The 25,656-nt window shown below is 42.2% G+C and overlaps 1 protein-coding gene across 1 annotated transcript in view; it reads left to right on the forward strand.

The window, feature by feature from the left end:
* LOC123021715 (lymphocyte antigen 75-like) overlaps nucleotides 1–25,656 on the forward strand; it is a 61,128-nt gene that overhangs the window by 16,257 nt on the left and 19,215 nt on the right. The window contains exons 4-22 of the mRNA XM_044426744.1: nucleotides 49–213; nucleotides 3,798–3,908; nucleotides 4,203–4,346; nucleotides 5,506–5,694; nucleotides 6,748–6,905; nucleotides 7,564–7,674; nucleotides 8,228–8,316; nucleotides 8,534–8,703; nucleotides 8,819–9,015; nucleotides 9,857–9,999; nucleotides 12,558–12,639; nucleotides 13,215–13,286; nucleotides 14,955–15,078; nucleotides 16,363–16,398; nucleotides 17,751–17,926; nucleotides 18,649–18,713; nucleotides 19,757–19,833; nucleotides 22,978–23,114; nucleotides 23,398–23,503. Coding sequence (XP_044282679.1) covers nucleotides 49–213; nucleotides 3,798–3,908; nucleotides 4,203–4,346; nucleotides 5,506–5,694; nucleotides 6,748–6,905; nucleotides 7,564–7,674; nucleotides 8,228–8,316; nucleotides 8,534–8,703; nucleotides 8,819–9,015; nucleotides 9,857–9,999; nucleotides 12,558–12,639; nucleotides 13,215–13,286; nucleotides 14,955–15,078; nucleotides 16,363–16,398; nucleotides 17,751–17,926; nucleotides 18,649–18,713; nucleotides 19,757–19,833; nucleotides 22,978–23,114; nucleotides 23,398–23,503 — 2,352 coding nt within the window. The remainder of the gene's footprint in view (nucleotides 1–48; nucleotides 214–3,797; nucleotides 3,909–4,202; nucleotides 4,347–5,505; nucleotides 5,695–6,747; nucleotides 6,906–7,563; nucleotides 7,675–8,227; nucleotides 8,317–8,533; nucleotides 8,704–8,818; nucleotides 9,016–9,856; nucleotides 10,000–12,557; nucleotides 12,640–13,214; nucleotides 13,287–14,954; nucleotides 15,079–16,362; nucleotides 16,399–17,750; nucleotides 17,927–18,648; nucleotides 18,714–19,756; nucleotides 19,834–22,977; nucleotides 23,115–23,397; nucleotides 23,504–25,656) is intronic.

Here is a 25,656-nt window from a genome sequence, read left to right on the forward strand (position 1 = left end):
GCTGCCTGCATGGGACTTAGGTTTTAATTATTCTTTTGCTTTCACCAGAGGATGGTTGTCAAAATACATGGGAGCATGATGCAGATTCTGGAAGCTGCTACCAGGTAAATACACAGGGTCCCCTTTCTTGGAAAGAAGCATATATCTCATGCCAGAGGCAAGGAGGAGATTTGCTGAGCATCACCAGTGCATCTGAGCTACACTACATTCAAGGTAGGTTCATTTGTGTACAGTGAATTCTAGAAGAAGCAGTTATTAACATAGGAGACATAAAGATCTTTGACATGAGCAGTAGTTTTGAGGTAATTTTCTAACTACCAGCTCTCATACCCTGAAAGAGAGAATGTCTTCTGTACAGCAGAAGCTCTCTTTTCTCTACACCTGAGCTATTCAAAATCCCTGCTACTCAAGTTTATTTCATAACACAGAAGGCAAAGTTGTCCATGAGGTTTTCTGAACCAGGAAAGGTTCTTAGTTTTCCCCTCCTTTTTTCTGTCATTATATTGTTAACTGTTGTGTACATACTTGCTGTGGTTCTTCAACTGTGCTGAATTTCAGAGTATGGCTAATCAAGTATTTCTTGCCCTTAGTAGTTGGGGAATATCAAATCTATTTGTGTAATTGCATAACAAGCTCTCAGGATCAACCAGGGTAATACGGGGTATCCATGAATAAGCTCTCCCATGAGGTATCTCTCTCTCTCTCTCTCTGTATGCAGGGAAAAGTTGGTTTGGGAAAGTTGGGGGTGGGATATTGCATTAATTTACCTACCCTTTACCATTTTTCCTATCCAGCATTCCCTCAACTCTTATTGGTCACACAGAAGAAAACATACTGGGATGTGATTTAGATAGGAAAGATGATGCAGTAGAAAACAATACTTCCCTTGCATTATTTCCCCAACTCAGTTCTTCCTTCTCCATGAAACTGCACAATGTTGCATCAATGTTTAGTGTTAGGAAAATAAGATCCTCTTCCCAGATTCTCCCGCTGTCCTCCCATGCGGCTACATGGAGAAGTTCCCATTTTAGATTAACCACAAATTACTGTGCCACTGTACCCCAAACAGTGGTAAGCCACAACTTACCATTAGGTGAAGAAAACTAGCTTCATCTGCTATGGTTTAAAGGTGGCTTGGATTTGAACAATGCAGAGTTAAGACTAAGCAGACTTTGTCTAGGCTGTGGTTAATCTAAAATGGAATGAAAAGCTTCAAAACTCTTCCATGAGGTTGTTCCAGAGCAGAGTATGTGTGATCTTAGGGCTTGCTGTGACTTATTCTCATTATACTAAACTGTGATGTCTGGACAAAGTCATTAACTACTTCAATTTTTAAAAATCAGTTAGGGGAACAAAACACCAGGAGATTTATGGAACAGGATTTCCTTCAATATCTCTAGCTGAGTCTTGTCCTATAGCTATTAAGTTTCAGTTGTGAGGATTCTGCATGATCCTCTCTGACGAAGAGGTTCAGGGAGAGTTCTGCACAGAGTACCTTAAAAGAAGTCAGTATTACTTAGTAAATAAAGTGCTAGACTTTGGCCTAGCAGTGTGAGTTCTAAAGTTCCTATTCAGACATTTTTAGCAACTTGGAACAAATTACTATATCTCAGCCACAGTTCTTCATTAAGAAAATGAAAAGTATGAAAGATAAATCATGTATAAAAAGTCAATAATGCAAAGCTTCAGAATTCATTTTTTTTCTTTTTTTGGTCTCCCTTTCTGGATGGCTACTTCTGAACCTCATTAAATGTTGTTCAGATTTGTTCCCAGGTGAATATTCCTACATATCCAAACTGCCCCTTGCTCCAGTTCATTCATGTAGATCAAGGTATATCTTAGCTTTCTACAGAATTGTGTTGAAGCTTGAATTAAAAATAATCTGTTGCATATAGAAACATTCTGTGTAATCCATGTTATGCAAGGATTAAGAAAGGATTTGCATGAGCAGTTCTGGTTTTATTTTCTTCTGGGTGGTATTCTTCTTGGGCACAGGGCCAAGCAGGTTAAATGTGCTCATTTTCAGTTAACTTAATCTATATATAACATAATCAGCTGCTTTTCAAAAAGCACTTCACAGATTCAGATAAGCCCCAAAAGTACAGAGATTTACCCTTGGCATACTTGCCAGAAAGTGGATCTTTGACTATTATGGCAGTTTCAGGTTCCTCCCCCCCCGCCTTTTGTAATCATAATTCTGCAACTTGCAAGGTTCACTTCCTTACACTGCAGTCTGTGCACATCTGCTCCAAGTAAGCCCCACTGAGTTCCATGGAACTTGCTCCCATGAATGTGTGAATGTGTACTAGGAGGGTAACCTTACTTTCTTGCCTTCATATATTTTATCCCTAGAGAAAGTGCAGGCTTTTCTCAACAACTACTGTGACAATAGTGACGCAGCGTGCAGCATTTAATGACACCACCATCAAGAGACCATAGGATTGTTCCCTTAGTGTCTTTTTTCTCTAAGCAAAAGTACATCCCATTATGTGGTAGTGGGATTGCTAGAGCTGGACTTAGGATAATCAAAATATATTGAATTTCTTACCTTAGGATAGTAAGGCAAATTCTACAGTATGAAAGACAGCAATATTTTATCAAGGATATAATGTTTTGCTTTCTTCACCATGTGTAAACTTAGAATAGCTGTATTTCTGATGTTTTGCGATGATGGGGTAGAAGTTGCAGCTCTGGAGCTATAGACCATTGCTGACCATGGCCAACAAGAATGAAAACTAATAGTTGCCATCTGTGCCCTAGCACTAGTGATGAGAACTTTACTCTAGTGTAAACCAATGCTAGTGCAAGGTGCCTAGCACTTGCAAAGGCAGTGGGGAAAAGTGACTTGCCGCTGAAATTCAGTGGCAAACATTGCCTTTGCAAGTACTAGTTACGTTGTGCAAGTGTTGCTTTGCAGTAGCACAATATCATTAGCACTAATGCTGGAGCATAGCATTCCTTTTAAAGGATATTAATTTGCCACTAAGCTCAATAAGCTTAGCATATGGACTTGCCCTTCATGCAGATTTATAGGGGCATTATTAGATTCCAAGTCAGAATTAACCTTGTTAAAAAGAACTTACATTTTAATACAAAAAAGTTATTAAGCAGTAACTTTTCAAAACAACCATAAAAGTTATCAGCTTTTCTACCATCATATTACAGATCATGCAGATCTCGAAAAGAATCCGTCTCCATAATTTCAATGCTGCTTTCTACAGGAAGCAACTGCTTAGGTCAGCGTTGTGCTTCTTGGCAGAGAAATGCTCACCTGCATATAAGTAATATGGAAATTCAAAATGCAGCATATATTTCTATTGGTCAGAAAAGGGTAAAAAATCCAGTATTATGCAACAACTTGAACAAATACATGTGATGTGTCTAGCCATGCTGTGTCATGCCCGTTTGCAGTGTTCTTTGTTTTAAACAGATCTGAATTGGCACCCCAAATATACTTGTAGCATCACAGGCATTGCTAGTATTTTGAAAATATTTAAGTTCTCAAAATGATGTCCTCACTTATCACTGGTGATTTCACAGGCACTGTCCAATAAATTCATTTATTGTTTGAACACATTCTACACAGCATTTATAACACCTGTGGGAACAGTGCCTGCATTTTCCCATGCTGTTGTATTGCAGCTCAGATTCTAATCATAATCATAATATCCCAGGTAAGGAAAAGCTACACTGAAAGATGCTGTTTGGATTCAGGGCAGCAGTTGAGTCACAAGTATGATGTTGTTGCTTGAACACCTATAATTATATCAACATCTGATATTTTTTTAACCCTCTAGCTAAAGATGACATTGCAGACATGTTTTGGATTGGATTAAACCAACTGGATAATTTTGGAGGCTGGCAGTGGTCAGACCATACGCCATTGAACTTCCTTAGCTGGAGTCCAGGTAAACGCACCTGTCGGTTAGTCAGTGTGATCTTATGCATGTGTACTCAGAAGTAAGTTCCACTGCGTTCAGTTGGGCTTACTCTCTGGTATGTGTACACAGGTTTGCAGCCTTATTAAATATTTTAATAGCACACTATCAAGAATATTATATTAAAACTTCCATGAAGTTTGTGACCATTTTTAAAAGGAGGAAGGAACAACAATGCACACGTCGGTTCTTCCAAGTCCTGTAATTATGCAGACTCTGATTTCTTATTCACTACTCTAAATACTAATTTTTATTCTTCTGCAGAGATGAAGGATTCATCCCCTCTGGATGGAACTGCGTGTGCAATTATGGATGCCAACAAGGGTGACTGGAAGAGTTATGCTTGTGAGACGGCACTTCCTTATGTCTGCAAGAAACAATTCAACAGCACTGAGTCAGAGCTCCCAGGTAAATCAGGATCGGTTTGTGGTTGCAGCTGCCTCTCACTATTAAACCACTGTCATCTTCTTCAGGCATACTTAGTTATGAAATTCTGTTTGCAATAAAAATAGCATTGCAAAATGTTCTCGGCAAAGACCCAAACCCATACCAAATATTCATCACAGTAGAATATAATGAGATGCAAAGGGTGAGAAAAGAGTGCAGAAGTTCAGTTTTTGCAGAAACCAAGTCTGGAAAGAGTTTAAGGGATTTTCACCATCACCCAAGAGTGGGACCATAATTACCAGTACTTGAAAAGTTTAGGCAAGTTTGCTCCCTAGAAGTGTGTGTGGGATTGCAGTGTGCACATTTACCTAGGAGTAAGTCTGACTGAACTCAGTGAAACCTCCTTTTTATTAAATACATGTAGGATCAGACAGCATGAATATCTCTTGGGCTGGGTTTCATTATTTGTATTAATGCAAGGTAGGAAGCTAATTGGAGAGTGGTAGCATTTTAAAATAAAATGTACATTCTTGTCAGCATTGGTATGAAGGGACAGAAGACCAAAGACAGAAAATCGGATTGAAGCTTCATGGGTAATTATGTGCCAATGGCAAGAGTGGGGTGGGAATCATCTCCTGTTCTTCTGTTCCGTGCACCAAAACCCTTCAGTCCACACACTTCAGCCTGCATGGGCTTCTTTCCAATCTTGGAAAATGCAGAAGTGGAGGTGGCAGAGAATGTACTGCACTTACATTCCAAGATGTGATGTTAGCATGATTTATTCTGCACTACTTTGATTTATATTTCTGAAAAGCATTTCAATGTGACTGCAAAATTGAGTGGGAGAATCTTTGCAGAAGGATGCTGCCTTATACCAGGTCAAACTGTCTCTCTCATCTAGCCAGGTATTGTCTACTCTGATTGGTAGCAGCTCTCTAGTTTCAGGCACGTCTTTAATGGCTCTTTTAACTGGAGATGCCAAGGTTCAAACCTGAGATATTCTGAATGCAAAACATGTACTCTGCCACTGAGCTACAGCTCCTCCATAGTGTATGGTCAGGTTGTGCCATGTTAGTTGCACGTTAGTTCTGTTCTGTGCTTTTAAGAGGTTGGGACTTTTACCATCACCTCCCAGTGTATATTGACCAGCAAATAATTCACTTATTCTCTTTATTCCCAGGAGTTCAAAACTATGAAGAGACCCAGTGTGACTCTAACTGGTATCCTCACAATGGATTTTGCTATATGCTAATGAACGCTTCCGCTTCCTGGAAAGATGCATATCACTCATGCAGTGCGAGCAGTAGTAGCTTAATCAGCATAAATTCCTTAGCAGATGTGGAGTTACTTGTTACACAAATCCATAATGGTAAGTTTGGCTAAACATAGCCGAGAATGATCTACAGTATTCAGCCTAAGCACCTCTCTCAATTTAAGGATAAGTAATGTAATGGAAATTAGCTTTCGATTAGTTATTATTTCCCATTTGTCACAGTTTCAAGAATAAACAAATACATAATTCAGCCTGGGTTAAATGCACTGTGTGTCGTGCCTGACGGCTCGGGAGAGACGTCTACTCATGAGGAAGAGACAGGAGCCAACAGTGAGAGTTTGGCAATGGACCAAGGAGACTTATATTTGAGAACCAGTGCTCAGACAGCCCATATACAGCCTGGCTCTCAGGCTACTGAGCAAGAAACCTCTCCACCACCTCATCCCTCGGCCCCTGAGCATACAACCCCCCCGCAGGCTGATGGGGAAGCGTCTGAAAGAGTCGCTCCCTCTGATTCTAGCTCTGGGCTGCCTGAGGAAGGTGCCCCCCCCCCCAGCTCCTAGCTCTGAAACTGCTGAACAGAGTTCAGGAGGGCAAAAGACATGACGGAGAGTTTGGCACATGCCCAAAACAGGAGAGCCTTAATGCGACAGACCCAATTACGACAACGGGACAGGGGTCTGCCACACCCTCGGGCGGAAAGATGAGACAGGAAGGTTTGATGCCACATGTTGCTTTTGAAGAGATAGGGAGCTCGTTAGTGGAGCTTATCAGTTAAATCGTAAATTTTGTAGTGAGTAGCAATAAAAGTTTTTAGCTGATATATGGTCTGCTGTATGAATTAATTGAAGCGTGAGTTACCTCATGACACTGTGGTGGCTACATCCTTTTAAATGTACTGTAAGAAGTCTTAGGAACTTCCACTCAGTTCTGGGAGAAAAATGTGTTCTTGTTCTGATTACATGACTAATCATGGACTCAAAGAATAGTTGAAAGAGGCCAATAAACCCATCAAGTTCACCTCCCTACTTAATGTATAACCACAAGTTAAAGCATCCCTGACCTATTGGCTGTCCATTGTTTCTAAGTGCCTTGTCATTCCATTGTCTGTATTCTTTTTTAATTGCTTGCTTGCATTTCTGAATATAGAAACAAAAGATAAAGTATGGACAGGGTTTATCAATGAGGAAGTTCCAGCCTTGTTTAAGTGGTCAGATGGCTCCGACGTGGTTTTTACCTACTGGGATCAAAATGAGCCAAAAATTCCTTCCAACAGCACTCCTAACTGTGTTGCCTACTCAGGAAAGGTAAGGAACGTCTATATTCTATAATTAAATGTTCAAAGTGCCTATCCCATTTCAGAGCAGGGAATAAAATTCATAAATTGCCTTATATTGTGCTTTTGTGTATGTGTATAGCTTGTTTAGTTTTGGAGGGGGTTATTATCGCATGTTTACTAGGAAATAAGGCCCTCTGACTTCAGTGGAACTTTCTCCCATGCAAATATGCATAGGAGTAAGCATTAAATATCCAGTTTCTACAGCTGTAGTTCATGTTAATGGACCTTAGAACAAGAAAATGACAGACCTTAGAACAAATACACAGGGCCTATCATGTCTTCTCAGTCGCTCACAGCTTTCTGTAAGAGGAAACATACACAGCCATCTCTCACCTTTTGTGGGACACCAGCTTTCACACCTGCTGATTGGTCTCTCCAAGGCATGGTAGATAAATGGGAGGTGCCAAGGTGCATAAGCAACAGTGATTAATGGGGGGTTTAGAAGGTGAGAAGGCATTGAGGAAGGTGGGAATCCCTCCTTTGAGGAGAAGGACATGGGAAAAGCTGAGAATTGGCTAAATCTGCCTTTATTCCAGTATTGAAGAAGTGTGTTTATATGCAACATAAAAAGAATGAGACTTTAGGTGTCTAACAAAGACAACCCCGCTTTTTCCTCTTGTTTATAGTGGGGCCGATGGAACGTTCTACATTGTGATGATAAACTCAAATACGTGTGCATGAAAAAAGGAAAGGTTTTGGATAAACCAAAACCTGTTAAGGATTGTCCTACAGATGGGGTAAGGCAATAGCAACAATTCTATTTTTAATTAATCTTGGTGATCTTATTTAACATAATTTGCTACCGTTTGCTCAACATGTTTGCCATTTCACATTTCATATTCAGTAATAATAAACACAGAAAATAAAATGGAATTATTTACAATTCTTATACTAAATAAAAGAGTAAACACCTGTATTGTGCCTAGTGGCTATTTTAATGTCTCAGGGGATGATCCTGTACGTGTCTATCCTGACATAACTATGGATAAGTTGTGTGCTAGTGCATGCAGCCTGTCCACTCCCCCTTTTCTCCTTCACTCCTACAAGTGCATGAAATTGAGCAGCAAAGAAGATCTTACTGTGCCACCTGAACCCAGAATTTTCATTTTTTGGTCCCAGGCAAGGTAGAATTGTAAGCTAGCAACAAACCATGTTGTGACAGGAGGAAGAAATGCATGCCTTATTCAAAGTAAGCCAGGAATCCTGGTTTAGCATTATGTGTGAATGTGGTAAGGGAATTGGGCATGCTGCATTTATCTAAAAGTAAAAGATTATCATTCTCCAAACTAGGAATGGAAGAAGCATGGAAATTTTTGTTACAAAGTCGAAGAGAATGAAGTCTCATTTGGAAAATCATGCAATCTCACAATAGGGAACAGGTATTGTGTAGTTTTCACTTTGAATGAATAAAATATAATTGGTGGGCAAGAGATAAGTCTAATTTGCTAACTCTTATGTACTTCTTAAATATATGAATGTGGAAAATACATACACTATATCCCTGTGAAGCAAAGTGTTCATTTCCCTCAAGTAAGATGTATTTGCACATTTGATATGGGTAATTACTCCTTAATCTGTAACTTTTGACTCTTACAGATTTGAACAAGAATTCATAAACAGTCTGATTAGAAAGTATAGCAGAGTTGAAGAAAAGTACTTCTGGACTGGCTTGCAAGATATCAAATCTTCAGGAGAATATAGCTGGGGAAGTGTTGATGGAACTATTGAAATGTTGACATATGCAAACTGGGGCAGATTTGAACCAGGTAAAATCTTGAAATTGGTGTGTGGCTACGTGTTTTGGAAAGTAGTTTTGTACAATGTTCGGTTTCTGAAAATAAGTATAGACAATGCTGAAAGTTTTTAAAATCAACATTCTAGCTCTGCTTGGAGGATGTGTGGCTATGTCGAGTGGAAAATACCTTGGAAAGTGGGAAGTCAAGAACTGCAAAACATTTAAAGCTTACTCTATTTGCAAGAAATACATTGGACCAAAAAGGAAACCAGACGTACCACCCAAAGTCACTGACCCCTGCCCTGAAGGGTGGCACAGTGGATCAGGTCTTGTTTGTTATAAGGTAGTATATCATTCCTATTAAAGTTCCTAATTGATCTAGTGTAATTTCATGAGAACATGTGTGTGTGTGTGTTAACAGTATCCATATTGTACTGTGTTGGTTTGTATTAAAGCCCGTAGAATATCTGGATATTTTTCTTTTTTCCTGGTCAAAAGTTTCATTACAGCATGTTATTTCATAACATGATTGCAGTAACTGATCAGTTTCTTTCTAAAATTATATTAATTTATTCAGTGAATGATCAGGCTCTGAGCAGACTATTTGGGACCCTGAGTTACCATTCTGTGCATGGAAAATCCTCTGTTTTCAGAAGGTCATTGATCCAGCTCCTGCTGGTTTGTGCAGAGGAAAGCATGTTTTACTCATTGCTGATTACTCTTGCTGCCCACAGTGAAGCTTCCCACATAGTTCCAGAGGACCCTCAATCGTCTGGAACAAATTTCCAGGGTACTGTAAGAGTGAGTCAGACAAAAAATGCCTTCTCCCTTTCCACCAGTGGAGTAAAGCTAAAATAATGCTCACAGCAGCTTAGTACCCAAACCAAAAAAATGTAAGATGTATTCTTGGCTAACTGTGTGTGTGTGTGTTTGATCAAGAAAGAATAAAATTAAATGCTTACACAGAAGCAGTATGAGTGAACAACAGACCATCAAGAGACTCAGTGTGATTGGACGGCCTAAAAATATCCCAAATAAATAAATCAAAGAATTAAAAGAGAATGCTCAAAATATAAAATTGATAAAGGATTGAGTCTGATGTTTTTATTTATTTGATTTATATGCACCCAGTTAGTCCTTAGGTTCTGTGGGTAGCTTACAATGTTTCGTTTCCTTTTATAAAGTTCTTTCATAAGGAAAGAGTGCTGAGAACCAGAACGTGGGAAGAAGCAGAGAGATTTTGTGAGGCTCTTGGAGGACATCTTCCTAGTTTTAGCCACGTGGATGAAATGAGGGAGCTCCATACCACATTGAGAGAAATTATCAGGTAATATTCTTGAGATCCTGCTGGTATTGTGCTGCAAGTCAGTCGATGAATCTGTCTGCAAGCTTGGATGTCCTGCAACTTTCTTTTTAAGGTTGATGAAATAGTTCACATGACAACCCACTCTGTAAACAAGCTATGCGGGATGAGTTGTTTTCTGTACTTTCTGTGGGTTGTCTTAGCCTCTGTCCCCTCCAGTCCTCTGGCTGGTACCCCAGGGTCCTGCACTGCAGAACCTGTTTCTTTTCTCACAGATCCCCACGTGGCTGCCAGGGACTTTGCCAGTCCACCTGTGCCCAAGCAGCATGTTGGAATGACTGTCATTGGCTCTGACTTGTTTTTTTCTCTAAGATTCTGTGCTGGCTGCTGGGTTCTCCCTCTTTCTTTCTGCTGCTCCACTTCTTTGTATTAGGGTTTTATGTTTTGCTTTTCTCTCTTTCAAACTCCAGCCAGTCAGAAATGTGCTTTTTGTTGATTTCTGGTGAAAACAGAATTCATTAGGGATTCAGCTAAAAAAGTGCGGAATGGAAAAAAGGATTAGTCATCTTCAAAGCATAAAATAGTTTGCTGTTTAAAGTATGCTGTTTAAAGTGACAGTTAAGTGGCAAATGGCAATGAAAATAGAAAAACACAGTTTAGCTATTTGCAGTAAAACTGTGGGGCTTTACTGTGTTATTCCAAAGTGGTAAACAGTAAACAAATAAAACAAATGAAAGTAAAAACAGTATGTTAAAAACATGGTAACATTATAACTATGGCTGGCCTGCTTCCCAGAGCAAGGATGTCTTCCGCGGGCACCCAAAATAGCGTGCTGTGGGGCCTGCCACACCTCCTGAGTGAATGGGGCTGTTCTGCAGGTGGGCTCCAGTTGGTCCGTGGCTCTTTGCGTGGTGCCTGCAAAGGAATGTCATCTGAGGACTTCGGTGACCAGGCAGGTCGGTAAGGGAGGAGGCATGCCTGGTCCCAAGCCTTGCTGTTATTGCTAGAAAACGGATCAACAGGAGGAGCTCTATTTTAATGACCTGGCTCTCAGAATAGGGCAACCCACAGTGGCTGATCAGCCAGGTGAGCGGTTGCGTCCTGCAACCCTAGTACAACCATACGGACAGCCCGTGACTTGCTGGGCAGTTCATAACCACATTGGCTTCCTGTGAGTCAAAGCCCACCAGGACACCTTCACTGGAAGTGGCTGAGAAAGGCCAAAGAGCCACCTGGCAGGAGTGGCAGAACCCGCTGCCGTTCTTCACAGTCTCACTAGTGCCACTCCCATCCTCCCTCTTCTCAGCCCTGCTCTTGAAAACCTGGAAGCATGGATAGTGGAGAATGTCAAGGCCTGTTTGTAATTTGTTTCACCGTTATTTTCAGTGCTCCACAACTGCACAAGAGGGAATGTGTCATTTCCCCTTAGTTTTACTGACATAAAATTTGCACAATTTCCCCCTTTGTGGTATTGTTTTGCCCTGAGCTTTCCACAACGTCCTTCCTCTTCCTTTTACAGCCTTGCTATGAGATTTGCATATGCCTCCCAGTCCAGGAGCGTGTAGCCCATGTCTGTGTGTCACACTGGAGCTAGCAGTGGAGGCTGGTGAGGGAGAGCAACAAGCTCGACGGATGGTGGTAGCCAAAAGCAACTGGCAGCTGTAGGGGAAATGGCACTTGGTGGGTGGGTGTCCTTGTTTCAGCAGAACATGAAGGAACTTTAAAAAATGTGTTCAGTAGCAAAGAAAACCCAACCTGGAGGCCCAGTTTACAAGATTGTTGAGCAGAGCAGGAGATGGATGTCTTAGTCATGGAGAGGTAGTCTTGTAACAGAGTGCAAGAACTTAAGAGAAAAATGTTGGCAAGCATGTGAATGTGTTCCTAAGGGCTCAGAAAATGAATTCCATTTGGTGATCTGATGGGAGTGGATTTCTCTTAATAGTTAGCAGCCCTACCAGATGAATTGCAGAAAAGTCTCGGACCAAGTACATGAGGAGTTTTTATGCAGAGCCACCTGAAAAACATACCAGAGTCTGTAGGAGGACTGAGGGGGATGGAAACATGCCATGGGAAACCACAGAGCTCATGATTGTCCATTGGAGTTAGCAAATGAACAAACAATCCATGCGGTCTTATTCTCAAAGTGGCATAGCATGGCATGAAAACCTGCTTAGAATATCTTAAAAGTTAATGCTTCTTATTTTTAATCAATTCTACATCTAAGTACTGTGTGCATGGTAAGGGGGTGGGACTGCAGTGCATCACCTCATGTTGAGGCTTGTAGGTTCTGCTTCCGAAGAGAGACAAACTTGCCTCGAGTCCACCACATGTATTCCAAATGCATGCCACCTTTCTGCTTCAGTGCTGAAATACAGATTCTGGCTTCCTATGGAAATGTCCATTTGAACACAAAAATGGCTGGCCCAGAGGGCATCTTGGCAGACAATACATATTCCCCACCATACTGAAAATTCAGAAATCTGCAGAGGCAATTGCTTTATAAGCTGACTGTGATAAAATACACAGCTTTAGAGTAATTGTGTTGAAATATAGCTTTGTACCGAAATGTTCTCTTTTTTCAGTGATGACAGATGGGTCTGGGTTGGGCTAAATAAGAGGAATCCAGAGTCACCAGGATCATGGCAGTGGAGTGACGATAAGCCGGTAAGTTGACAACAGTAAAGGAAGATCAGATCCTAACTGGGAGAATGTAGGTGGATGTGGAAGAAATCACTTGATTCAGAAGTGATCTAGTCCTTGCTTGTGGAAGGGCATCAAGAAACATGGAAGTTGCTGTCCACAAGAACTGCTGCACTTCTTACACCAGAAGAACCAGTTCCACAGAACACATTCCGCTTTGCTCTGTAAAATCAATAGGGAACCCTCAAGTTATGACACCTTGTATATTCATAGGAGTACATATGAAGCTCCAGATGGTAATGAGCTAACTTTTAAAGTTAACTTTTAACTTTAACTAGTGCTAAGTAAATATCAGAATGTGGCCTTTCACTTCCATAAAGGCCTATGTTAGTATGCATTTTTTGAAAGACTTTTTTGGTGCAATCCACCAAAGCACAACTTCACTAAGAGCCATTACCGGGTGGGAACTGCCTGCTAGCCCCCATTTGAGATGCTTACACTCTGTAGTACTGCAGGTATTGTTGCTACAACTTGCTGGTTCATATGAATTAAATGCAATTAGGTAATATGTTGCGCAACTGTCTCTTTCCTTTGTTTAGGTGTCTACTGTCGTCATGTCCCCTGAGTTTAGAGAAGATGACTATGACACTAGAGACTGTGCAGCTGTCAAGGTGCATTTAAACTGTTCTGATCACCAAAGCTTTCTTGGTAAAAGGGTGGAATACAAATCAAATAACTAAATAAGGCTATCCTATATGTGCTTAACTTAGCAGTGAGTCCAGCTGAAATCTGTGGGGCTTACTTTTGAGTAGGCATGCATAGGATTGTGCTGTAACTTTTACATAAAATTGTGCTACATTTTGTTACATTAATTCAGTTGCTATATTAATTGGCTGATAAACTTGGTCAACATGAGGTGCCATTTTTGGTTTGCTGTTCAGTAAAAACAAGGCACTTTTGGTTTACTAGTAAGTCCTAAGTGAGTTCTCCCAAGTCATCCTGTTACCCTGGGCAAGCAGCTGTGGCTTAACAGACCCTTCCTAAGTGGGTGGCAGGATGCGAGGTTTGGCTAGAGCAGGGGTCTCAAACTCGCGGCCCGTGGGCCACTTGCTGGGACAGGGGGGGGCACGGGGGAGGGGCCCTGCGGCCTTCAAAGCGCCGGCTGTGCTGGGGCCGGCCGTGGGATGAGCGGCCCACCACCACCGCGGTGGAGGGATACGTGATGCGGCCCAGCCTCACCCAGACTCTCCTTCCAGCGGCCCCCAGGTCAGTTGAGTTTGAGACCCCTGGGCTAGACGTTCCACCAATTTCAAAGCCCTAATAGTTTGCAAAAGCCAAGGTAGAAGGGAGGCATGTGAAAAGCCAGATCTTACCCTTCTGTGTTGCCTATGATTCTCTGTTGTTTCCCCACCTGCTCCCCTCCCCCCCCAGTGAGTTCCAGTGGGGGGAAGTCAGTTGTGCCAGCTCAAGGCTGGAGCTTCTGAGTGAATGAATAGAATTTGGCTCCAGTTGAACACCACTTTGTAGGACCTGGTGCCAGCAGAATCAGTACTGGCAGGATTGCTATATTTGCTGAGCTCTTCACAGGCTGATCCAGAGGAACAGATAGTCTACCCCGCCACCAGTTGAGCAGCATCTCTGGACCCTCCTTGGATGGATGGCAAAAGGGTTTTGGATTGCTCAGCCAAGTGCACTGTCAAATAAAAATTTAAAATTACGCAGCATTCATCAAATGAGTTTATAGATTTGAAAAATGCAGCAACAGTGGCTCTTTTGCAGTAGGTTGTTTTTCATTTTTGTATTTGAATGGCAGCATCCTCTTTTTCTCCATCAGTATTTTATTTCTAAAAACTTGAAAGCAAAAAGATCAGTGTTAACAATGCAAAGTAATTGCACAAACAAATGGCATTTGATAACCAAATGCACAGCCTTGATCAGGCATCACTGTGCTCCCGCACACTTTTAAGGATTGTGGCCGTGTCACATAGCTCTGTCCCAGCCCACCACCTGCTGAAGCACACATGTTCTTGTGTCGCATGTTATCGCCTTCAAGCTGCAGTCCTGCATGTATTATTGGAAGGCGGTTCCATTGGACACATAATTCTTATGCACAGGCCACTAATTAGTTGTACATTTTATCTTTTAAAGCACACAGGAGATAAATGGGATTTATTAAGAGCTGACTTAGGCATTTAGACGCTTCTTTAGGAGTATACTCCACTGAGCACAGTGGAATTTAATTGTCCATAAACGTGCATGATATTACAGCATGTGTGCAGGAAAATATACTGAATACCAATGCTACATATTTTCATCATGTTTATCTTCCTGTTGAGCAGACTCTTAGAGCAATGCGACGAGCAATGTGGTCATTTCACCTTTTTGGAGACAGAGAAGAGGATTTCTATTTAAAACCATTCCACTGTGGTGCAAAGCTTGAATGGGTGTGCCAGATTTCTAAAGGTAAATTTCAGTTGCAAACGTATTGTACAGCTCTGTCCTATGGATGTTCATTTAGAAGTTGAGTGCCACTGTATTCGGTATAGGTCCTGAATATAGCACACACTGTGGGGTTGGGGTAGGAAATGTTTTCACCTTCATTTTGTTATGTCTGCCAACACAAGCTGCCTACCCAGATTTCTGCAATCTGAGACACAGAATTTAATAAAGATTTCTTTCGAACCAGAGTTCTTTTCATCCAAGATTGAAGGCTTTCTTCTTTCTTTTTTATAGTGATGATTATAAGGGATGCATAAATCAGTTTTTGAATATTCACTGCTCAATTTTTATTGGCTAGAGAATTTTGTCTAAAAATTGCTCTCATACTTCCTATTCCATGTGACCACATTCATCAGGAGGAGAAGCCCCATCAGTAGGAAGAGGGAGGCAACTGCAGCCAGCGGCAGAATTTGGGCACCTTTGAGGGCAGCTGTTCATATATTGTTAGTGTGAGGAAAATATGCTGATTGAGTTAGCCACTTTATGCAGTAAAAGCAGCGTTTGAGGCCAGTGTTTCCAAACAATAAAATCCATGCTGGGTTGGCAAACCAGCCTTTACTGAAGTTGCACAGCAGCTACTCACAACCGGTTTTTCTCAGCCCTGCCTGAAGATGCTGAGGATTAGATCTGGGACCAGCGGCATACGAAGTATCCTGCTGAGCCTAAGTGCCTTCTCCTGGGCCAGCAGAATTTAGGAAAATAAAATGCACAGCATGATGCTACTGTGCTCTTTTCTGAGAGTTCCAACTGCTCCTTTGACTCCCAACTGCAAGGCCAAGGGAACCTGAACTGTGATGACATACATCACATAGCTTGATTTTATCCTTGCAACAGCAGCCCTTTGGGGTAGGTTGAACTGAGTCTGCGACTGGCCGAGCGTTACCCAGTGAGCGCCATGGCCAGGCGGGTACTAGAACCTGGATCTAACACTCTTAACCACCACACCAAGTCCTAGGCTTTGTCCAAGTCTTTCCAAGAGCTTCTTGGTATTTTTGACCAAGTAAAGCTGGATTTGCAGGGTGTGACAAAATCACTATATACTCTTGATTTAATTTTCTTTTAAATTATTGTTTTGCCCATGCTTAAGAGATGTATATTTACCACACTGCTTGTGCATTTCTGATAAAGAGACAAAGCAATTCCACACATTGTTTAACAAAGCTCTTGCGCATTTCTCTCTGCCCTTTCCGTTGTGACCAAGGCAAAATCAGCAGGCCCAATGACAATTCCTTCTTCTGTTCTCCACAGGTATTACTCCAGAGATACCAGAGTGGTATAAACCAGGTGAGTTTTCCCACATTAAGGTGGTGTCCACACATGCAACTGAAAAGTGCCTTAGATCTCAAATGAAATCTCTGACAGCTGGGCCTGGGCGCTTTGCTTTGCACCCTTGCATGCAGCTTGCAAGCAGAGGGAACTGTTGACTTGATCTCTGCTACACTGCAGCACCACTGCTTTAGACGGCCCGACAGTATACTTTAGCTTTCCACTGCTAGTGACACGAGGAACTAATAAGGTTGCACGAGGCTTTATCTGATGGCTTACTCTGGTATGAAGCCACAGTTTGAGAAATGGCGCACTCAGTTGTGAGCTGCTGGCTCCTTGCTCTGTACCCAGCTGAACCATCTGCTTAACTCCAGACCAACAGTCTCAGCAGGGACTTCGTTTAAGGGGATTTATAATCAAAGAGCAGCATGAACACATCACACATATCTAATATAATATATTTTGCAATATAATGTGTAATATATTACTTTATGAATGATCTCTTTCGTAGCACTAGCAGGAATTCTGTACTGAATATAATATGGAATATATATTTGCCCAGCAACCAATAGCTAACTGAAATTTGGAACAATCTTACACAGTTTTGTAAAGAAACTTGGCTCTGCCCACGAACATTTTCAGGGAGAGTGCTAGTACAGGCAGTGAGCAAGTGTGTCCGAAGTCATAATTGATTCATGGCTTGCAAGCTTATGGGGGCACTTGCATTTGCTGTAATGGAACGCGGGAAGGTGATATCTCAGGTATGTGGAACTCGAGTTGTTTATAAATTGAGCCCATCATGCCAGTCATTTGGAACACGTGCTTTCCAAAAGTATTGCTCATAGAATTACCGTCGTGGACCTTGATCCACATAGGAACATAAGCATGTGCCTTTTCTGTGCAGACTGGCTAGACTCCTTCAACTCATTCTTCCCCTCCAGGATTTATGTGCACTGACTGGAATCTGATCAGTCGCTGGAATCAGTGCCCTGTGTAGTTCTTTGATCGACCTCATGGCAGAACGGGGTTGTTGGGACACGCAAGGCTATGCCGCCCTCATGGCATGCCTATACTTGGGCATGCCAGCTGGGGAACTGGAGAGATTACTGTGCGAAAAAGCCCTGAATATCACACGCAGTGGCTCAGGGCTGCATTGAACACCTTGGGGCGTGTGCAGGTCATGATGCTTGCTATATGTACGGCTGCACTTTTAGATGCTATTGATTTACTTGGTGTGATTGTTACAAGGCATTAACCACTATTTGTTACACGTTCCAGAGTGGCAAAGTTTTGGGGGTTTGTGTATGCATGTAATTTTTATTGAATATAAATGCCTGTCTATGCCTGTTGTGTTTTTTGTTTTTTTGTAGATGAAGTTGGAATTCATGGGCCAGCACTGATTATTGATGGGTCTGAATTCTGGTTTGTGCCGGAAAAGCACCTGAGCTATCAAGAAGCATCTGCATTCTGCTCGAAGAATGACAGTGACTTGGCTTCTGTCACCTCGTTCACAGCACTGACAGGAATTTTGAACAGAATAGCAAATGTAATTCCTTACTTATTATGGATAGCTTTTATTGTGAATCATATCTATCCCGAAATAATGAAGTCTGTCTGCTTAGGAAGATGGGTAAGAAGTATGATACCCAGTGGTGGGAACAGAACCAAGGTTTTCCTCTATTCTGGCTTGACCATCTTCTACAGTTTTGTCTGTAGTTAACAAGGGTGCTTAGAGGTTAAACCCTTGAATGCGTGGTTCACGTAGATTAGAGCCATGTTTGATTGAAACCCATTAAGATTAGTCTTGTAGGAACATCCATCTTTCCAAAGTGCAGGAAAAACAGTTAACAGGGCTTGAGACTCTTACGATCTGGAGTGCAGGAGGAAGCCCATTTCAAGAAAGTCGAGGCTTCCTAAGCACCACATGAGGGTCTTGGCCTGATTCCCATTTGAGCAAGCAGTGGTCAAAGAGCACCAACTGTCTTTGCGAATGAATTGCCGCCACGCAGAGGCTTCTAATCAGCAGGCTGTAGTTTTGCTGCAGGGAAATCTTGCACTGCAATTCAAAGATGAAAATTAAAATGGCTTCATGCTTTGAGCCCCAATATATTACTGAGAAGCCTGGATTGGTGGTGGGATGTGATCATAAATGATCTAACTATGCAGAAGGTTTTCACTTTGTTACACTTACTTTGCTTTGCACTGTAACTGTACTGAAAGATATTTGGTCGTCCAGGTTTAAGTCCACATCTCCTTTTGCTTTTGCAGTTATCAGATCAGAAGCAGAATTGGTGGCTGAGATACACACCTTCTACAAGTCGATTTCATTCGCTGTATGTAGACCCATCTATCATTATCATTATATTATCATACTGCATTTCTTCCCTGTTTTTTTTCCCTTTTACAGGGAATCCAAAGTGGCTTACAAAGTTCTCCTCCCCTCCATTTATTCTCACAACAACAACCCTGTGAGGTAAGCTTGACTGAAAATTGGTGCCTGGCCCATAATGATCTAGTAATGTGAACAAGCTGCAGCACTAGGCTAGATGTTGGAGCTAAGAGTTTCAAGATTTATTCATCATCTGAAATTTGATACCACCTTCCACAGGAAATTTCCACAGGAGTTTCACAGATATTTAAAAACAAAAAACCAGTGGATTAGATGCACAATCTGCTTGGGTCACAAGCACTTCTGAAAATTTGTGGAAGTGTCCTTGGCATCGATACAAACTGATTGCAATGTAAGGCTTGCCAAGGGGCAAGTGCCTCAACGGAATATCTGTGGCAGTGTGGTGTGGTGGTTAAAGTGTTGGACTGGAACACCGGAGATCTGGGTTCTAATCTACACTTGGCCATGAATCTCAGTGTGTGACTTTGGACCAGTCACTGACATTCAGCTTCATCTACCTCACAGGGTCAATTTAAAAACAAACTGGAGAGGAGAATTATGTGAACCATCTTGGGTCCCTTGAAGGAAAAAGGTGAGTAACAAATTTAATTAATTAATAATCTTAGTGCTGATTAGGATTGCGTGCCAGCCCCTCTTCTTTATCCCAAAGCAAATCAGGAATTGCATGGACAGAATTTTTAGAATAAGCAATAAGTAAAGAGTCCCCAGATTGGAACTGCAGCAGGGCCAAAGTGCTCAAGGCAGAAAGTAACAGAAACCTAACAATTGAGGAACAATCACTGTGTTCAGTAGCTGCAGAAAAAGATGCTATCTCCATATCTCTGTTCTTCCAGCAAACCTGTTCTGCGTAATATAACAGATGCCAGATAAAGAAGCCAGCATAGCTCGCTTGTTACTTAGTCGTCTTGTCTTTCAATAACAACTGAAGGCTACTTTTAAAATACTTGTTTTCTTTGTTGTGTCTAGTTCTGCGTTATTTTCATACTACCATGAACGACACTTCAGGAATTGTTGGCATGTTTCTTATCAAACCTGGTTTAGAGGTAAGGTGTTTATTTTTAAAACAGGTCCTTTACAACCCTTAAGAGTTTTTTCTTTTTGGGAACAGTTTATTGTTCCCTATTAAATCTTTTTGTTTCGTTCAGCCACAGAGACTTTCGTGGTTTTTAAAAAATATATACAGAGACAGAACATTGCTTCAAATATTAAAGGCAATAAATATAGACTGGCAGGGCTTGTTTGTAATCTTAGAGATGGTCCTGCATTCAGAGTTCATGCAGTCTGTAGAAGTCAGTAGGACTTCTGCAGCTTTTATAACATTTCCTAACAGCACAGATAGCCAAGAAACAACTGGACTAGAGGCTCTGCAGGTGGCTGGCACAGCCTGCGTGCTCTGCGTGGTGGGTGCATCGCCAGTGTTCAGAATGCTCCCCTCTGTGTCCTGCAAGCCCGTCAAGCCAGCCGCCTCCTTCTAATGCCACTCCCATGCCAGTCAGGGTGCAAAGGAAAGGACTTGGCTGAGGCTTGCAGGACCTGACCCAAGGGTGGGGAATAGATTATGGGACAATATATACAGTATATGACCCAAGTGTGTGCGCATGTGCGTGTGTACATACTGAACTTGACCCCAAGGGATTTTCTTGATTACGGGAGATAACCAGCTTCCATATAGCCTGAGGTGCCCAATCCTGCCTAATCTTGGAAGCTAAGCAGGGTCAGGCCTGGTTGGTATTTGGATGGGAGTCTTGATTCCTGCATTCAGCAGGAGGTTGCGGCCGATGGCCTTCTAGGCCCCTTCCGACTGTATGGCTCTGTGAACTCCTTTCTTCAGGGGAATAGGGCGCACCAAGGCAGCATAACTTCTGTCACCAGATTGGGCATAGCTGTAGGCTGGAATTTATCTTTCCATGGTAACGTATTTCCTGACAGCATATTTCCAGGGTGGTTCTTCATGGTCTGTGTGCATCACATATATGGGGTTTGTGTCCGTGGGGATCTTGCGTTGGAACTCTTCTGAGCTGAGATCTTAGGCAGGAAGTCGGCCCGACTCCTCCAAAGCATGTCCAGAGGGCAGGACTTAAGAGACACTTACTTTGCCTCAGTCTGTCTTCGACTGCTGCAGCAGCATTGGGAGCCTTCTGTACTAAATCACGTCTTTGATGATGGAGCTGTGTATTTTTTTATTTTTACTCTTCCTAGTCTTTCTATCTACTGCTTCATAGCTTACCACTTTTTAACATTTCCCTTTATTTTTTGTGAGAGTGCTCTCTGATTTTGCAGTGTCTTCTAACAATAGCTTATGGCTCTTCGGGTCCCTCTCAGGGGTGAGAATTCCTGCTGCCTGCTGACTCCATTTCAGTTAATCCTATTTCCTGTTCTTTCATCCTGTTCAGTTTCTGTTAATTGAAGACTTGCTTTATCATCCTTTCAAATTTATTTGGCAGCATTGTCTGTGTTCAATATGTTTTGCTTCCATCTGTTGACTTGGACACTTCTAGTGAGACTGAAGTACTATATCCCTGCCGGTTTCCTGGCCAATTCCTTCCTGGAGCCTCTCTGTAGTTTTGTCTGCCTTAATGCCCAAGCCTTTCAAACTGCTGGCTTTGTGTGATCCCAGGTTGTTCACATGCAAGGTACGTTTGCACATTGCCATAACCTCCAGACATCGAGTGAGGTGCCTTCCGGACCAGCCTGAGAATTGTGGTCCTCCACTGGGCCAGGCAGCATGTAGGACAGATCCAACTTTCCTACCTAAAGTTTTGACACATTTTCATTTGAACCAAGCTTCCACTCTTCCCATCTTCTTGCCAAATGCAATCATAGCTCCATAGTGTTCTTCCTTCACAGGAGCGCAATGGATTCTATCCTACCTTCATGGGCCTGCTGTGTTTCAAAAGGTTCTGATACTTACTTTGTCAGTTACAGTGGCAAAAATAAGGGTGCTTTGATATTGAAGACCATCAGATTGGATCTCTGAAATGATCAGGCTCCAGTACATTCTGACTTGGCTCTCACTGTTGCCTCAGGCCCATTGTGTACCCGGTTGTTTCCCCCAGTTGAGAGGTGTTCTTCTTTAAAACCTATGCAAGGCCTCTGCCTGCTCATCGTCTGCAGCCTTTATATTAAGTGGTGCTGCTTCAGTGTTTAGACTAGCAGGGACGCTGCTTGCACTTGAACCCTTCTCCTTGGGTAAGCCAGCTGGCTTATCACCCTTCTGCCTGATGCACAGGGATTGTGAAGAAGGACACGTTGCTTACCTGTAACTATTGTTCTTTCGATGGTCCTTGTGCAGCCACACAGTCCGTCTTCTTACTCTGCTACAAGTATTTTGGGAAGTTTCTCACTTGCTTCCCTCAGTTTTTTTGGTGCTGCTATTTGAGGGAAACATTTGGAACATCACCCTCGAGGCACATGCTGCAGGAGATAGCATGAGCTTCCTGTCTAAATGTTTCAGCTCTAGGACATTCCAGCCAAGTCTGCATGGGTGTACAGCCCATGTTTTTGACTACACAGTAAACACCTCAAAGAGCTACAGTTTGAGGAGAGCAGCTCGCCCTTTCAAGCAGCAAGAAGCATTTCCCAACACTGTGACTAAAGTTTTTTAAACTGGAGATAATGTGAGTTGAACCAACAACTGTCTGCTGGCAAAGTGTGAGTCCTGCTTTTGAGCTCAAGGTTCTCTCTTGTTAAGTGTGAACAGGACCTCAAACGAATCAGTTCTGATGCAAAGTGTTGTAACCCCCCTCATAATCGGACACGCAGCCAGGGCATGGCTCGTCACGGGTAAAAAGCATGGTCAAGGTGTCCTGTTCGCGTGAGAACAAGGACAAGAACAAGGATGTGCACGCTACGCAAGGCTGACAACAAAGCAGGCTACGCTCCAGCATCACCGCAGACGTTACACCCTTGTACCCTCGCTTGCTTGCTTTAGCATGATAAATGTGCAAATGGGGCTTGGTAGCTTTCCCCTATTGTTCGCTGTTATTCAAGCATAAGTGTAAAAGAGTATAAAAGCAATGTCTTCCCTCTGCTCGAGACCACACTCCAATGAGTGCTTGGTCCCTGCAGGAAATAAACTGCTTCTCTCGAAAATTCCAGCTGGTCTCTGGTCTCATCCGTAAAACCGCGGGACACAACACAAAGATATTAACATTATGGTTTTACTTGTCTGTTTATGGTTCCTGCAGACAACACCATAGATTGCAGTGCCAAGCTCCCTTTCATCTGTGAGAAATACAACACATCGCTGTTGGAGGCACACGATCCGAATTTTCAAGCACCTCAGAGAAAGTGCCCGGAAAACTGGTTCGTTTTCCAGGATCAGGTAAAAATAAATAAGTATCCTTATCCCTTTATTTTTCAGACCATGTGATATCTATTAGAAAACTTTTAATATATCTTCTGATGTTAAGTCTCCAAATCAGTTTGATGGGTATTTGCAAGGTCATAGAGTGACCCTGAATTGTAACAACTTGTTTTTTGTAAGGATCTGCCCGATCCTGGATTGATGTTGTGCTTTGTCAGCTACACCTTAAACTAAGCATCAAAGAATTCTCACCGTAATCAGTTCACTATATGTTGCTTTAAGAAAAATACTCCTCTTTCAGTGTTTTCAATTGGTGCCACCTAAGGATCTAACGTTTAGAAAAGCGAGTGAATATTGCCATTCGTATAATGGGTTCCTTCCTTCAATCAAAAACCAAGCTGAACAAGGTAAGATGCTAGATTCCATGCTTCTTAGTAAGTATGGTTTAATCTAGAAAACTAGGCATTACATTGATCTCTGAATGTTTCTGGAGATAGGCGAGACATCAGGATTCTACAGATTTTCTAGCACCTGCTGTGGAAATAAGGGTAAATGGTGCTCTTTCCCCTGCCCTCTTGAACCAACTGGATCTTTTCTTAATATGCCAATATAGATATTTATCTCAGACATGTTTTGTTTATTCATATATATATATATATTACTTGGTTTCTCAACCCTGGATAAATTGAAGCTAAATTCAACCCTGAAGCTTACACTAGAAACAGAGTCAAAAGGGGCCTCCTGGGCCATCTAGTCTGACCCCTGGCTCCAGCTAGCTCCACTAATGACATGCCTACCATGTGCATGTGCACTACTATTGAAAAGTAGTGTGCATGTGAGGTTTGCTTGTGCTTCTAAATCTGGGATGGTTAAACTGCACATGAAAGTTTCTGCTCAGTGCAGCAAAATAGAAGACTGCTTGTTTCAGGCAAGAGTGAAAGGAACTGAATTGCCACTGATAAGAGTTTTTAACACACAATCCAATTTTACAGTTGTTATATTCTGCATCCTCAAAACAAACCCCGTTCTGAATAGTGAGAGACTATTTTTTTTCCATTTCATTACCTTGTGTTGCTCACACTTTTTCTTTCTCACTACACCTGTGTTCACATGAGTGTGAGTGTGTGTGTATGTGAGAGAGAGAGAGAGAATATAACTTTGCCCACTGAAGATATAGCTGATGGAATTGATTCTGCTTCATAATAAATTGCTATGTGACTTTACATTTTGTTCATTGAAAGAAAATGATTTTTTTAGCTTACACCAGTGAACCAGATTGGAAACATTTGTTTTTTAACACCCTAATTAACTCTGTCTGCAGGACAGAGTGGATTGCTCAACCCCCAGTAAGTAATGGCATGTGCCAGCTGCCATTTTGAATATGCAACTCTTGATTGGTGTAATTAGAGAATTGTCATGTTTTGTGGACCCAGCTGCTGTGGGTAACACAACCCTTACATCACCCTCTGTTTGTGGTATGGTTATGTGAAGGTGGTTTAACCCTCAAATAGCTCACAGTGACCAGGTTTGCATGATACGCAATTGAGAATTTCATATTCAAAATGATAATGTATCTCATTTTGGATTAACAAGCCATGGTGAGCCTGATATACAAACCAGGCCATTGTGTCTGAACCAAGAATGTCTCAACACACTCTGCTTCTTTGTGGTTTCTGTGACTCACAGAAATGGGTTACATGTTTGCACAAAACAGACTTTTAGAACATGCCAAAGCTAAATACAATTTTATGTGAGAGTTTCCCTGTCATGCAGCTTTGATTCCTGTCTGTCTCCCAGTTTGTTTTCACTCACCGCAGCAATTAGCATTTGGAACGCTATCTCACCTCTCCATTCTACCGTCCTCTTCTGACATGGTGAACAGAGTTTTCTTCCTCCATTTTCTTTTCATCTTCTCCTATTGTCTTTTAGTTTTTTTCTCCTTCTTCCTGTATTTGGGTTCCCACTTCAAAGTGCACAGCCTCAAAGGCTTTCTTCAAAATGGCACCTGCGTGTCAGAAAGATACCATTAACGGACAGGCACCGCAGCTGCCTTCTTGGAAAGGGCTGCTGTACAGACTGCTGGCTTTTGCAAAGCAGGTCAGGAGAAGGCAGTTTGCACGCCTAAAGGCCCTGCTGTGGGGCCAGGCTCTCAAGCCGCAGACCCGGGCTCAGGGAGCTGGCTTCTGCATCCTGCTTCAGCAGGCATTTACCATGACGCAGCGCCTTCTCTCGGCTTCTTCCTGTACACACTGTGGAGAGTGCTTCAGGGCAGCCATCCCTGAAGGGCAGCCAGTCATTCATTGACTTTCTAGTGTTTACACATTTTCCCCATGCTAAAAAGTGGAAATGTGTCTCCTAAGCATGAGAAGTCAAAATATGTCAGAATGCTTGTTATCTGGACCCCACATTTTGACCTGATCTTCTCCTCAACTAATTGTGGCCCTCATGCTGAGAGAAGTTTCTCACCTCTGATCTAAGGGTTGGAGTAAAAGATGAAGAAAGCCCTCTAAGCAAATTCAGAATTTCCTGCCATCGGTAGCTACAGACTGGTTTACTAGTA

This window comes from Varanus komodoensis, unplaced genomic scaffold (genome assembly GCF_004798865.1).
Source record: "Varanus komodoensis strain SLA01 unplaced genomic scaffold, ASM479886v1 scaffold177, whole genome shotgun sequence".
Classification (NCBI taxonomy): Eukaryota; Metazoa; Chordata; class Lepidosauria; order Squamata; family Varanidae; genus Varanus; species Varanus komodoensis.